General features: G+C 49.2%; 1 protein-coding gene across 1 annotated transcript in view; it reads left to right on the top strand.

Annotated features, from left to right (window-relative positions):
• Positions 1–13848, top strand: part of RAB37 (RAB37, member RAS oncogene family) — a 67604-nt gene that overhangs the window by 39461 nt on the left and 14295 nt on the right. The window contains exon 2 of the mRNA XM_018063868.1: positions 10577–10687. Within this exon, the coding sequence (XP_017919357.1) occupies positions 10577–10687 (111 nt within the window). The remainder of the gene's footprint in view (positions 1–10576; positions 10688–13848) is intronic.

Here is a 13848-nt window from a genome sequence, read left to right as displayed (position 1 = left end):
ACCCTACAATGTGTGGCTTTTATTGTACGTAAGTTATACCTCAGTAAAGTTTATTAAAAAGAAAGAAAGAAAGACTTCACCTTCCAATGTAGCCGGTGCAGGTTTAATCCCTGCTCAAGGAGCTAAGACCCCACATACCTCATGGCCATAAAACAGAAACAAAGTTATAACAAATTCAATAACGACTTTAAAAGTGGTCCACATCAAAAAAAAGAGAGAATTCTCTGAATGTCTCTAGGTGACAGCGAGTCTATTCCTCTACACAAATGCCTCTGGGGACTAGAGGACTGTCAGGCTATTCCGGGAGCCCCGTGTCTCCAATGACCCGTTTGAGGCTCTCCTCCTGGCTTGGCCATCGACATCCGCATGAGCCTGTTGTCTCGCTGGGCTCCCACATCTCCATGTGGGAAGGAAGGGATTGGACGGGTCAGCTGAGATTCCCCTGCTCTGAAGCACCTGTGTGTGTGAGTGAGTCACGTGCGCATGCACGTATGGGCACATGTGTGGTGTGTTCGTGCTTGTACCTGGGCCCGTGTGTGGGAGCTGTGTTACGAGTGTGTATTGTACTGTGTGTGTGCTCATGCTGTGTGTGCACAGGCGTTGTGGTTCCATTGGTGTGTTCGACCCTCTGCAACCCCATGGACTGTAGTACTCCAGACTCCTCTGTCCTCCGCTATCTCCCAGAGTTTGCTCAAATTCACGTGCAGTGAGGAGTGTGTGTGTGTTGATGCAATCGTCAGGTTGTCCTGATGACTAGGAACAGAAACTTGCTCAAGCTACCTCTCTAGGTCACATTGGGCTTACAAACTACAATCTTTTTCTGGACTCAGTCTTTTCAGGAGCTTCCCAGGTGGCACTAGTGGTAAAGAACCCACCTGCCAATGTAGGAGACCTCGGAGATACAGTTTGATCCCTGGGTCAGGAAGATCCCCTGGAGGAGGGCACGGCAACCCACTGCAGTGTTCTTGCCTGGAGAATCCCACGGACAGAGGAGCCTGGCAGGCCCCAGTCCATGGGTCGCAGAGAGTCAGACACGACTAAGCGACAGCGTGCAGGCAAGGGGAGCAGCCCCTGTATCAAAAGGGCCGGTTTCACTGGGTCTCTCCCACTCTGGAATAGAAGGTCCACGAGATGGCAGTTGCCAGGCCCACTGGAGAATTACAAAACCAAAGTCTAAACGAGGTGGACCTGACGGAACTAAGACTCTCAGTGGAGGAGCAGACGCAAACGGTGCTTAGCCAGACATCAGGGACCAGAGCAGACAGCCGCCCAGAGTCCAGGCGCCAACGCTGGGCTGAACCGGTCTCCCTCTGGGCTCTGCCACCGGCATGACGACGGCTCTCCTCACTGGGGCTTCGAGCTTCTCGCTTCTTTGTGAAAGTGAGGAAGAGGCCACAAATCTGATGGAACTTAAATGTCAGCACCCCTCACTTGCCCAGGCCCCTGTATCAAATTCTGTATTCATATTTCAGGATTCTTTCCCCCTCTTTGTGTGTGTGTGTGTGTGTGTTATTTATTTATTTGTGTGTGCCAGGTCTTGGTTGTTGTACCTGAAATCTTTAGCTATGGCAAGCATGTGGGATCTAGTTCCCTGACCTGGGATCGAACCCTGGGCCCCTGGGTTGGGAGCGCAGATCCTTAGCCACTGGGCCAGCAGGAAGTTCCAGGATCCTTTTAAAAAGGGCCTCCAACGTTGTATGAGCTTCAGGCCTGGGATAAACGGTCCCACCCTGGGTATCCATCCCTTGACCCCAGAGCTCTTCTCACAAAAAAGGAAGAGTCTCTTCCCCTCTCTTTGAGTCTGGACCAGACTCGGGACTTATTTTGCCCAAGAAAATGCAGCAGAAGTGACAGTGTGCCGTTTCCCAGCCCCAGCCTGCAGGAGCCTCCTGCATTTCCTTTGTTCATATGCCTCTCTACTTCCTCCTTGAGAATGCACCAGGCTAACCAGAGGATCAAGAGCCACGCTGCTCTGGCCAACAGCTCGCTGACTCCCAGACACGCAAGGGAGCCCAGCTGAGACCAGAAAGACCTCCCAGGCTAAACCGCGGCCTCACAAACTTGCTACACGCCACTGAACTTCGGACAGCTCATTGCAGTGTTACTGAGATTGAAAACTAAAAGACGACCCCATGAAATCCAGATCCACCCAACAGCGGCTGCCTCATTCTCCACTCCGCAGCTTTAGCTGCCCCGCGGTTTCTGTTCACTCCAGTCCCCTCTGCCCTCTGACTTTTCCGTGCAGCTCTTCACAGATGGCCCGCGCTGCCCCTGCTATCTCAACACCTCACCTCACCTCTCCCTCTAATGTGGTTCAGATCAGAAAGGCCCTTGGACCACTAGCCATCCGTGGCTTGTGATTCAAAATTATAAGTTGCTCTAAGCTAAGAAAGCAATACAAGTTCATTTCAAGAAAATAAATTGTGAAATACAGATAAGGTTTAAAAAAAAGAGGATATAATTGCCTTCATCTCATCACCCTGAGATAATCACTTTTAACTTTCAGGTTTATACTTCACCCGTCTTTTATCTCTTCCTGCAGAAAAGCAAAGTTATTCCAGAAATCAGGAGGGGACACTAATGTGTGCGTTCATATCACTCACTTCTCAACAGATTTCCATCACAAACAACACCATCTCCTTTGAGAAAAAGATGTCCTATAAAACAAATATCATCAAGAAGTTTGGTTTTAGGGAACTCCCTTGCAGTCCAGTGGTTAGGACTTGGAGCTTTCACTGCCAAAAGCCTGGGTTCAATTCCTGGTCAGGGAACTAAGATCCAGCAAGATACGTGGCACAGCCAAAGGAAAAAAAAAAAAAAGGATGGCTTTAAAGCTTTGGAGGGCAGAACCAATTCATGTTTCTTTTTGGTAGAAATGTCTCCGGGACTAAAATAAAAAACTCCTCTTGGTCACATTGGACTTGCAGACTACAGTCTTCTTCAATTTGCAAAAGTAATGTGTATTCATTGTTGAAGAATAATGAAACACAGAGGAACCCAAACAGTGCATGGTAAATCAGTTCTAATGCCACCCCAGAGACAACCACTGTTGAATATAAGTATATGTTTCTATTACCAATTTTGTGTTCCTTTCTTTAGAAAAGCAGTTTATTTCAGGTTAAGTAAAGGATCACTCCTGTATGACTTTATTTCATCAATTACTTCATTACATTTATTAGGGATTTTTAATACAGGAAAATTCAAAAAGTAAACAAAGCCAATAATGCCCACTTTGAAATAATCCCAGTTAACATTTCTTTAAAAGGCAATGCAAACAGAGTTTTTTTAAGTGTGGGAGAGACAAAAGGAAAAAGAAAATTCTCCTTTCCAACCCCACCTCACCACGTCCAGAACCTCAAGGAAACCATTGTCAGACTCTGTTGCCTCTTTTTAAAGAAAGCTTATGCAGGGACTTTCCTGGTGGTCCAGTAGTTAAGACTCCAAGCTTCCAATGCAGGAGGCATAGGTCTGATCCCTCGTTGGGGAATTAAGATCCCATATGTCACATGGTATGGCCAAAAAAATTTAAAAAGTAGATTTTAAAGCTTATGCATAACTAGAATATGCGTCTAAGTGAAGTGCACGTAACTCATCATACAAACAAACCTCTCTGCCCCTTCGTCTTTTGCTTAATAATATAGTTTTTTCCAAACAGCACATACAGATTCTCCTCATTCTTTTATCATTTACAATATTACATTGCATGTAAATTCTAGAGTTCATTTCACCAGTCCCAACTACTGGATTATCTGCCCCTACAAGCACTACGGTGAGCAGTCCTGTACATATATCTTGGTGCACTTTTGGAAGCAAAGCCCTAGAACTGCTGAGTGGGAAAAAATTGGCATCTGTAACTTTGATCAGTTCAATTTAGCTCAATTGCTCAGTCATGTCTGACTCTTTCCGACCCCATCGACTGCAGTACGCCAGGCCTCCCTGTCCATCACCAACTCCCGGAGCTTGCTCAAACTCATGTCCATCATGTCAGTGATGCCATCCAGCCATCTCATCCTCTGTCGTCCCCTTCTCCTCCTGCCTTCAATCATTCCCAGCATCAGAGTCTTTTCCAATGAGTCAGTTCTTCACATCAGGTGGCCAAAATACTGGAGCTTCAGCATCAGTCCTTCCAATGAATATTCAGGACTGATCTCCTTTAGAATGGACTGGTTGGATCTCCTTCCATTCCAAGGGACTCTCAAGAGTCTTCTCCAGCACCACAGTTCAAAAGCATCAATTCTTCGGCGCTCAGCTTTCTTTATAGTCCAACTCTCACATCCATATGTGACTACTGGAAAAACCATAGCTTTGACTAGAAGGACCTTTGTCGGCAAAGTAATGCCTCTGCTTTTTAATATGCTGTATGGGTTTGTTATAGCTTTTCTTTCAAAGAGCAAACATCTTTTAATTTCATAGCTGCAATCACTATCTGCAGTGTAACTCTGATAGATATTGTCAATTTTTCTCCAAAAGGCCCTAGTGTAGACTCCCACCAATGGTATATGTATATGTGCCTGCTTCCCCAAGTCTCAGCCAATGTTGACCATAATCAAAGTTTTAGCGAAGCATTCTATATTATTTTTTATCAGTCAGGGTTCCCCAGAAAAACAGGACTAGTAGGAGATTTATCTATAAAGACAGATTTCGTCTAAGCAATTGGCTGATGCAACAGTGGGAACCAGCAAGCCCAGCATCTGTCGGGCAGGAGCCAATGCTACAATCTTGAGACAGAACTTCTTTCTCAGGGAAAGCTCAACGTTACTCTTAAGATCTTTCAGTTAACTGGATAAGGCAAATGTGGATTATTGAAGACTTACAAGCCACCAGTCCCAACTGCAGAACTACCTCCTCCTACAAATGCTCCAATGAGTGGCCTGGTACACCTATCTTGGTGTACCTTTGCAAGCGGAAGTTGGTTGTAGATGTTAGCCACATCTAAAATATCCCTTCATAGCAATATCTAGATTAGTGTTTGATTGAATAGCAGGAACTATAGCCTCGCCATGTTGACACCTAAAACAAACATACCTACCCAAGAGAAATGAAAACATATGTCCACACAGAAATGTGTAATAATAGATGTTCATAGCAGCATTATTTATTAGTAGCCAAAAAAAGTGGGAACATCCCAAATACCCAACAACTGATAAATGGAGAAAATGAAATGTGGGATAGCCGTATAATGGAATATTATTCTGTAACAGAAAGGAATTAATTACTGCTGCATGCTATCACATCGATGGACCTCAAAAACAGGACGCTAAGTAAAAGAACCAGTCACAAAATATCACATATGGCATGTTTCCGTTTATATGAAATGCTCATAAAGCCTCTCTATCCATAACCTTTGCTCATTTTTCTATTGAGAACTTCTTTTGAGAGCTCTTGATATTACTAGGTGTTTAACCCTTTACCTGGCACTCGCTGTGCTGTGTCAGTCACTTCAGTCACGTCCGACTCCTTGCGACCCCCAAGACCTCAGCCCACCAGGCTCCTCTGTCCATCTTGCCAATATTTTCCCGCTGTCGTTTCTCATTTGATTTTGTTGCTTTATCTTCTAATGACCAGAGTATTTTTTTTTCCTATACAATCAGATCTATCGATCTTTTTCTTTATGGCCTCTGAATTTCCTGTCTTGTTAAGAAAAAAAAAAACAAGGTTGCTAACAACCACTGTCAGAGCCACAGTAACCACTCCATTCATCTTGGTTTTCTAAATGTTCCCCTGAATCACGAAATCACAGGAAAGCAATGTATTTAGACACCATTAGCCCGGCTCCATTGAGAGGCCTCTACGGAAGTGAGAGTAGATGTCAGGCCCCGGCTTTTAGCAAAGATCGATACAAAAGCTGGAGGAAAAGCTTTGCATCTTCTGCAACATTACAAATGCCCATTTTGTCATTCAGGCCTCTTGTGTAAGGATCCATACAAGAGATTCCTCTCAGCAGCTCATGCCAAGAGAAAAAGTACTCACTGATTGAAAGGACTCAGGCATTTTTCCTGGCAATAAAGTACCACACACTCCATCTGGCTTCCCATTTCATCTTGACTGCCAGGAAATCCAGAACCAAATGGAAGCTCAGACGCAGGAGAAACCCAACCTCACTTTGGGGAATTTATGCCAGGCATGATCAGGCAGCATCGTTAACTGCCCTCTGGTATAGCGGTGTTCATGCCCACATGCTTAGTCGTGTCCAACTCTTTGTGATCCCGTGGACTGAAGCCCACCAGGCTTCTCCATCCATGGGGATGAATGGGTTGCCATGTTCGCCTCCAGGGCATCTTCCCGATCCAGGGATTGAACCCATATCTCCTGCGCCGGCCGGCGGGTTCTTTACCCCCTATGGTGGGTTTTGCTGTCAATCACCTCAGGTCCCTTTTGGATGTGGATGAGACACAAATAGGGACATAAACCAAATGACAAGAAGAGAGAACAGACACTTGTCTAAACGATGGCAGCGCTAACCCAGAGGTTTCTGTCACAACCACGATTAATTAACATTCCCATACGTGCTCCCAAAAGTGGAGGTGCCCTGGAAAACCCAGATCTGAGGCTTCTCTGTGCAGTGAAATTTGGAGCACACCCAGAGTAACTTCAGGAAAATCCTGGCAGCTGTTGAGTGGAGACACTCCTTTGTGCATCTAAGATAATAGATTAGACAGACCCCTCCCTAACATTTGGGGGACCAGGGCTAGCATACAAATGGCGGCCCATATACCATGTGTCTCGATATTTTAACAGTCTAAAGCTAGCTAAGAAAAGAATCTATCAAATCAGCATTTCCCTGATGGTTCAGTGGTTAAGAATCCACCTTACAATGCAGGGGACTCGAGTTCAATCCCTGGTAGGGGAACTAAAGATCCCACATGCCTCGGAGCTACTAAATTTGTGGGCTGCAATTACTGAGCCTGCAAGCCACAGCTAGAGAGTCCCTGTACCGCAAGGAAAGATCCCGTGAACTGCAACTAAGACCCAGGGTAGCCAAATAAATAAACATATTTTCTTTAAATCTATCAACTCAAATGCATCTGGACTTCCCTGGTGGCCCAGTGGTTAAGACTCCATTCTTCCACTGCAGGGGGCACAGTTTAGATCCCTGATCTGGTAACGAAGGGGCTTCCCAGGTAGCACTAGAATCCACCTGCCAGTGCAGGAGATGCAGATGTGGGTTCAGTCCCTGGGTTGGGAAGCTCCCCTGGAGGAGGGCATGGCAACCCACTCCAGTATTCTTGCCCGGGAAATCCCACGGACAGCTGCCTGGCAGACTACGGTCCATAGGGTCCAAAGAGTCAGACATGACTGAAGCGACTTAGCACGCATGCATGCTGGTAACTAAGATCCCACAGGCCACACACTATGGCAAAAAAAAAAAAGTGCATCTGACTTTCCTACCTTGACAAAAATGCCTGCCTACCAATGCAGAAGCCAGATTTGAATGTATCATTCTCAGAAGTTCTGCTCCGAGACATAGCAGCCTAGTGACAGATGTCTCCCTATCCTCAGCCCGCCGTCCCCAGACGTTCCCCTGCCCTCCTCACTCCCGCACATTCCACACCCCAAGGCCCTCAGGAGAGTGTGTATGTGAACACCCAGACTTCACACCCAAGCTCTGTCCACATCCCAGCAAACAGCCACCCCTTGGCCACGACTCAGGCAACACTAGCAGTTAGCTTGGAGCAAACTATAGTCTACAGCGGGGACACAAGTCTTTGAGCTCCATGGACCACTTATTTCACGGGGAGGGGCACAGCCAGATAAAGACCAGGCATAAAGGTGGCCCTGGGTTTCAGGGGCAATCATTCAATTTCTAAACTGATCAGCTCTGAGCTCTCCATGGTGGCCCAGAAAAAAAGTTTTCCCCCATCATCAACTGACTCCTAACATGATCATCTTCATGGAGTTGCTGTTTTTAAAAAGACCAGCCCAAGCACATCATCCCTTCCTTGCCTCCGGGCAGAATTCCACTGGATCTGAAATGCTGAACTCCGTCACCCTGGACTGAGTCCTCACTGAATCAGAAAAGGTCCCATGAAAAGGGAACTGTTTTCACAGGAGAGAAGAAGGTGATGGTAACTCTTCACCCTGGAGAGGACAAGGATAAGGGCAGAAAGAATGAGAATCTGTCCTATCTTTTAGTAAAAGTGGTAGATGCAGATGGACAGACTGACCCCTCACATTCTGGAATATCCTCTCTAGGAAGCACTTCTTCCAGTTTGAGGAAGTTAGATTTGAGATATAAATTATTAAAGCCACTGCATACAACAAACAAATGGAGTCTTTTCACCAGGGAGGAAATAAAGGAGAAGAAAGAGAAGCCGCTCAGTCGTGTCCAACTCTTTGTGACCCCACGGACTATAGCCTAGCAGGCTGCTCCATCCATGGGATTTTCCAGGCAAGAGTACTGGAGTGGGTTGCCATTTCCTTCTCCAGGAGGAAATAAGAACTGAACAGAATTTGGTTCGGGAAGTGGGATTGAGGGACCGTGGTCAAAGAGCGTCCAAAGGCAACATCGCGAATGACCCCTGCTAGTGACCCAGTGCCATGGTCTGACCCAAGGAGGCCCTGTCGATCTCTACAGTTTTTCATTTTGTTTTTTTGTATCTTTATGGTTTTGTAAGTTGAGCTAAAGCTGGCATCTCCCAAGTCTTTCCAGTGACCCTGAATGCTTGCCTTTGGACAGTGGCTACTGTCCACTTTGAAACTAATGCATTCACCCAGCCATTCATTCATCGAGGATCCACTGGCTATCAGCCTCTGAGTGCATGTTTATTTCTTCCCTATTGCTTATGATTTTCTCTCAGGTATTGCACCTGAATTTCCAGGTAATTCTCCCCACTACTTCCTGCAAGTACAGAAGTAGCCAGACCCTTCTTTCTCAGACTCTGTGTCCCTTTGAAATGTTATCCTCTCCAAGGCCAAGTGCATATTCTTCCCAATGTGTATATCCAGACATCCTCATTTTTTTCATTCTATAGACTTTCCCATAAGGGAGACCCCCAGACACAGGTATTCCAAGAAGCAGATGCCAAAAGGGTTAGGAAAAGTTCAGGGATTTTGGACTTCCCTACTAGTCTAGTGGTTAAGACTCTGAGCCTCCAACAAGGGTTTGATCCCTGGTAGGGGAAGTAAAATCCCCTATGCCTCGAAGTGTGGTCACAAAAAAAAAAAAAAAAGTGCAAGGATATTATTGAGGGAAACACCTATGAGAGCAATGGGGTGGGAGAGGCAGGAAAAGCAGTCAGACTGTGATGAAGATGTCGACTTTAAAAAGATGCACAGCGTGAGAGTTGTGAGTTAAGTTTCATTTGGGGCAAAATGACTGCAACCCGGGAGACAGCACCCCAGCTGGCTCTGAGAGACTGCTCCAAGGAGGTAGTGGGGAAGGTCAGTATGTGCGATTTTGGTGAAGGGGGAGTTCGTGCAATTGCGCACCTATTTCACAAAAGGTATGTTTCTGCTAGTTACGAGGAGCCAATGTCACCGTGAAGAGATTTAGTGCTTTCCTAGATATGAAGAGATGCGAGGATTAGGGTCTTGAAATCAAGTCCTGAAAGTATCTATCTAAAGACCTGTTCCACCAGTTTTTCTGGAGCACATAGTGCCCCATTCTTCACCCTGAACTCCCTTCCGGGCATCTCAAAGGTCAACAGCTGCAGCAACACCGGATTCAGTCTCCACAGAAGCAGATGTCAGATGCCCTCGCATGGGTGCATGCTAAGTCGCGCCAGTGGGGTCTGACTCTATGCGGCTCTACGGATCGTAGCCCATGTCCATAGGACTCTCCAGGCAAGAATACTGGAGTGGGTCACCATGCCCTCCATCAGGGGATCTTCCTGACCCAGAGATCGAACCCAAGACTCTCATGTCTCCTGCATTGGCAGGTGGATTCTCAGTAAAGAGTCTACCTGCAACATGGGAGACCTGGGTTCAATCCCTGGGTCAGGAAGTTCTCCTGATGGAGGGCATGGTGACCCACTCCAGTATTCTTGCCTACTGAATCCCATGGACAGAGGAGTCTGGCGGGCTACAGCCCATGGGGTCGCAAAGAGTCAGACATGACTGAGTCACTGAGCCCAGCACAGCGCCACCTGGGAACCCAGCAGATGCCCTTGGGAAGCGCCAACTCATGGTTGACCCAGGTCTGTCCCCAGGTGAAGGAGGAAGAGCAGGAAGGTTGGGCAGACGTATGCAAGGCTGCTCTGAAGTCTCTGGAAGTTTCTGCAAAACTGCAAGAGAGTCCAGGAGCCAAAGTTGGCTTTTAGGGAAGTCTTGCTTCTCCCAGGAACAGACCAATGACGGCCCGCAGCGCGCAGCAGTGAGACCTCAGTCAGCAATGCCCTCGGGGCTGGAAGTCTGAGAGGCACATTCTCAAGGTCACCAGAGACTGATTAACTTGGGTTGACACAAAATTTCCTTCATCCTTTCATGCCACGTTCAGCGGTTTCACTAGGAAATCCAGAGCTTGGGGTGTGTGTGTGTTTGTGAACATGTGTGTGTGTGAACATGTGTGTGTGCGTTTAGAAGGAGCCCACTCCCACAGCCCCAGAACCTCTCAGCCCCCTCTGTTGCTCCCTTTCAGACCATCCTGGTGGGGGACAGCGGCGTGGGGAAGACCTCCCTGCTGGTTCAGTTCGACCAGGGCAAGTTCGTCCAGGGCTCCTTCTCGGCCACCGTGGGCATCGGATTCACAGTAAGCACTCTGGGCTTGGGGGCCCTGCTGGGCCTCTGACAGGGTCCCAGCAGGAGACAGGTGGACGCTCACACTGGGTCATTCAGGAGGTTTAATAAAACGGCTATTGGTCGAGGTGCAGGCAGGGGGTGGGGAAACCAGGAGGGAAGTGGCAGGGCCCTTGGGCAGTTTCAGGGCATCCATCCCACCCAAGGTCTGAAGAAAGGGAAGAGGGAACCATCAGCAGAACCAGGAACAAAGAGGGCTGTGTACAGAGGGCTGCCCTGACCCCGGTGGTGGAACACAGCCACCGTCGGAGCCCACCCGGGAGGCAGCCGGGGCAGGAAACTGGCCCCTGTCCCACACTGCTCCCCTCCTGCTCCCCATCCACCTCCCTCTGGGGCTCCCCATGACCAAAGACAGCTAGAAGGCAAGGGAGCATCCTGACATAGATACAGGGCAAGAAGAAGCCCAGAGAGGCAAAGAGGTAGCTTAAAAATTGCACATAAGTCCTTGGGACTTCTCTGGCGGTCAGTGTTTAAGACTTCGCCTTTGCATGCAGGGGGTGCAGGTTCGATCCCTGGTCTGGGAGCTAGGGTCCTGCGTGCCTCGTGCCAAGAAACCTGAACAAAACAGAAGCAATATCGTACCAAATTCTTTATGCTGCTGTTCAGTCACCCAGTCATATCCAACTCTTCGTGACTTTATGGACCGTAGCCCGCCAGGCTCCTCTGTCCGTGGGATTCTTCAGGCAGGAATACTGGAGTGGGTTGCCATTTCCTCCTCCAGGGGATCTTCCTGACCCAGGGATCGAATCTGCATCTCTTAATCTCCGCACTGGCAGGCAGGTTCTTTACCACTAGTGCCACCTGAGAAGCTCTTTATAAGACTTTAAACTATTTATAAAACTTTTTTAAATGGTCCACATTAAAAAAAAATGTTATACACATGTCCAAACTTGGTATTGTCCTGTGGATCCTAGGGCACTGGCAGGTCAAGGGTTAAAGCTCAGGTTTTCACACTCTGTCTCTCCCTGGACACACCACAGGGGAGAAGCTCAGATCAAGGAAGCATCCTCAGGTTTTGTCTATTCTTAGCGCCTCTGCAGGCCGCAGAGCGCTTCCTCTAGCCCACATCCTTATTTCTCTCCCCTTTCACTATGCCTGCCAGCGGCTGGCAGCGACCTTGAATCCTGGGGAAGCCTTTGGAAAGCTTTTTGGCCCTCTCTTGGATGGTGGCAGGGGCAAAAGGGCCTTCTTTAGGGGTCCCCAGAATCCTAGTATCTGGAGATGCGGAAAGACAAATGTCATTTCTTGGGCAGCATGGGTGTTTGAAAGGCCAGCCTCCCAGACCAAACAGAGCACCAAGCCTGGGAGGTGCTGCGACACAGCAGAATCATGCTGGCGGGACCCCCCAGAATCTGGACTTGACCACTGGGTCGCCGTGCAGAAGGCAAGGGACCATGATGGAGCAGAAATAAGAGACTGGCCAGGGTATGTGCCAGCTGAAGTTCAGCCGCAAAAACCAGCACCCAAGGCTCCTAGTGCTGCGAGCAGCGAGGCTGAGTCCAGGAGGGGCGGGGCCACACTGGCAGCCCCCAGGCTTTGGACCAGGGTGCCAGGAAGCCAACCAGGATGAGGGTGCCAGGCGTCCTCCACCGCGGGCCTGCATCACCTGCCCCTCAGCATGCAGGGCACGTGTGTGCCCACAGTCACCCTCCTCACTCACTCCATCCCTGTCCTTCCGCGTGTCAGAGGGTGAGAGGCAGAGAGGGGGTGGGGGAAACTGATTCACGCTCCTCGGAGGCTCAGGGGTAGGACCTCTAATGTTTGCCACCAGCCTGGTGAGAAAAGCGAGGCGACTTGCCAGTGTGAGAAGGAAGAAAGCGAGTGGCCAGCAGCGCATGGGCCAGGCCCGCCCTCCCTCCTGGACCTTGGCTGCGTGCTTGGCCCTGGTTCAGACCTCAGGACAAACCCACGGGTAGCTTATGCTGCGTGAGGGCCTGGGGGCCCGATTCAGGCCTGAGTCTGGGGTCTCCTGGGTCTAGCGAGTGGCCTGGGAGCAGACCAGGCACACACCCTACCCCTCAGCCCACACTGGCCGTAGAAGGTGGGATGACAGCCCGTGACAGGGGCCACGGCGAGGACACGTGACTAACCCCGGGCCAGGCACCACGGCCCAGCTCCACACAAAGAGGCCTGCAGCATTCATTGGGAAAACACTGGTCTCCTCCACAAGCCCCCTCCCCACTCCTTTGGGAAAACACTGGTTTCCTCCACAAGCCCCCTCCCCACTCCTCTGGCTAGCGCCAGAGGCAAGGGACTTTCCACTCGTTTCCTTCCCAGAGACGGGTCTCCTTCCAACCCTCTGCTCAGACCAGCTGGATCTCTGCCCAGCAGGTGAAGTCTCCCATGTCCTCTGACACAGGGGCTGGAGGACACGGGGGTCTCCTCCCAATATCAGTGGTCTGGGGGCCCCCAGAGAGCTGGGCTGCCGGACACTTGCTTGTCCACCTGTCGTTTGCACATTAACTTGAAACACTGCTGACAGCTCGTTGTTGTTAAGTCGTTAAATCATGTCTGACTCTTTGTGACCCCATGGACTGCAACACGCCATCCTCCCTATTCTTCACCATCTCCCTGAGTTTGCTCAAACTCATGTCCATTGAGTCAGTGATACCATCTGACCGTCTCATCCTCTGTTGCTCCCTTCTCCTCTTGCCCTCAATCTTTCCCAGCATCAAAATCTTTTCCAATGAGCTGGCCATGTGCAAATGTCCTGTGGCCAGCCCTGGCTGTGGTCAGAATTCCTGGTAGCTGGTGGGGGTGGGTGGGTGTCCTGTTGACCCAGCTCATTAGGCTGAGTGGAGCCTGGGCAGCAGGAGAGAGGAGGAATCCTTGACCTTCACTTTAAAGGAGACAGAGGTGGGGAATTCCCTGGTGGTCCAGTGGTTGGATTCTGTGCTTCCACTACGGGAGACATCAGTTCAATCCCCGGTTGGAGAAATAAGATCCCACTTGCTGCATGGCCAAAAAAAAAGTTAGTAATAATAACAATAAATACAGGAGACAGAGGTGGGTGGGGAGACCACTGGGATCTGCCCCCAGGCCCCCTCTAGAACCTCTGAGCTCATTGCTTCTGGAAGTGGGACCTGCCCAGGTCCTAGGTAGATGGCTCTCAAA

This window comes from Capra hircus, chromosome 19 (assembly GCF_001704415.2).
Source record: "Capra hircus breed San Clemente chromosome 19, ASM170441v1, whole genome shotgun sequence".
Lineage (NCBI taxonomy): Eukaryota > Metazoa > Chordata > Mammalia > Artiodactyla > Bovidae > Capra > Capra hircus.
The sequence above is the reverse complement of the archived record's forward strand: the minus strand, read 5'-3'. Positions and strand labels throughout refer to the sequence as shown.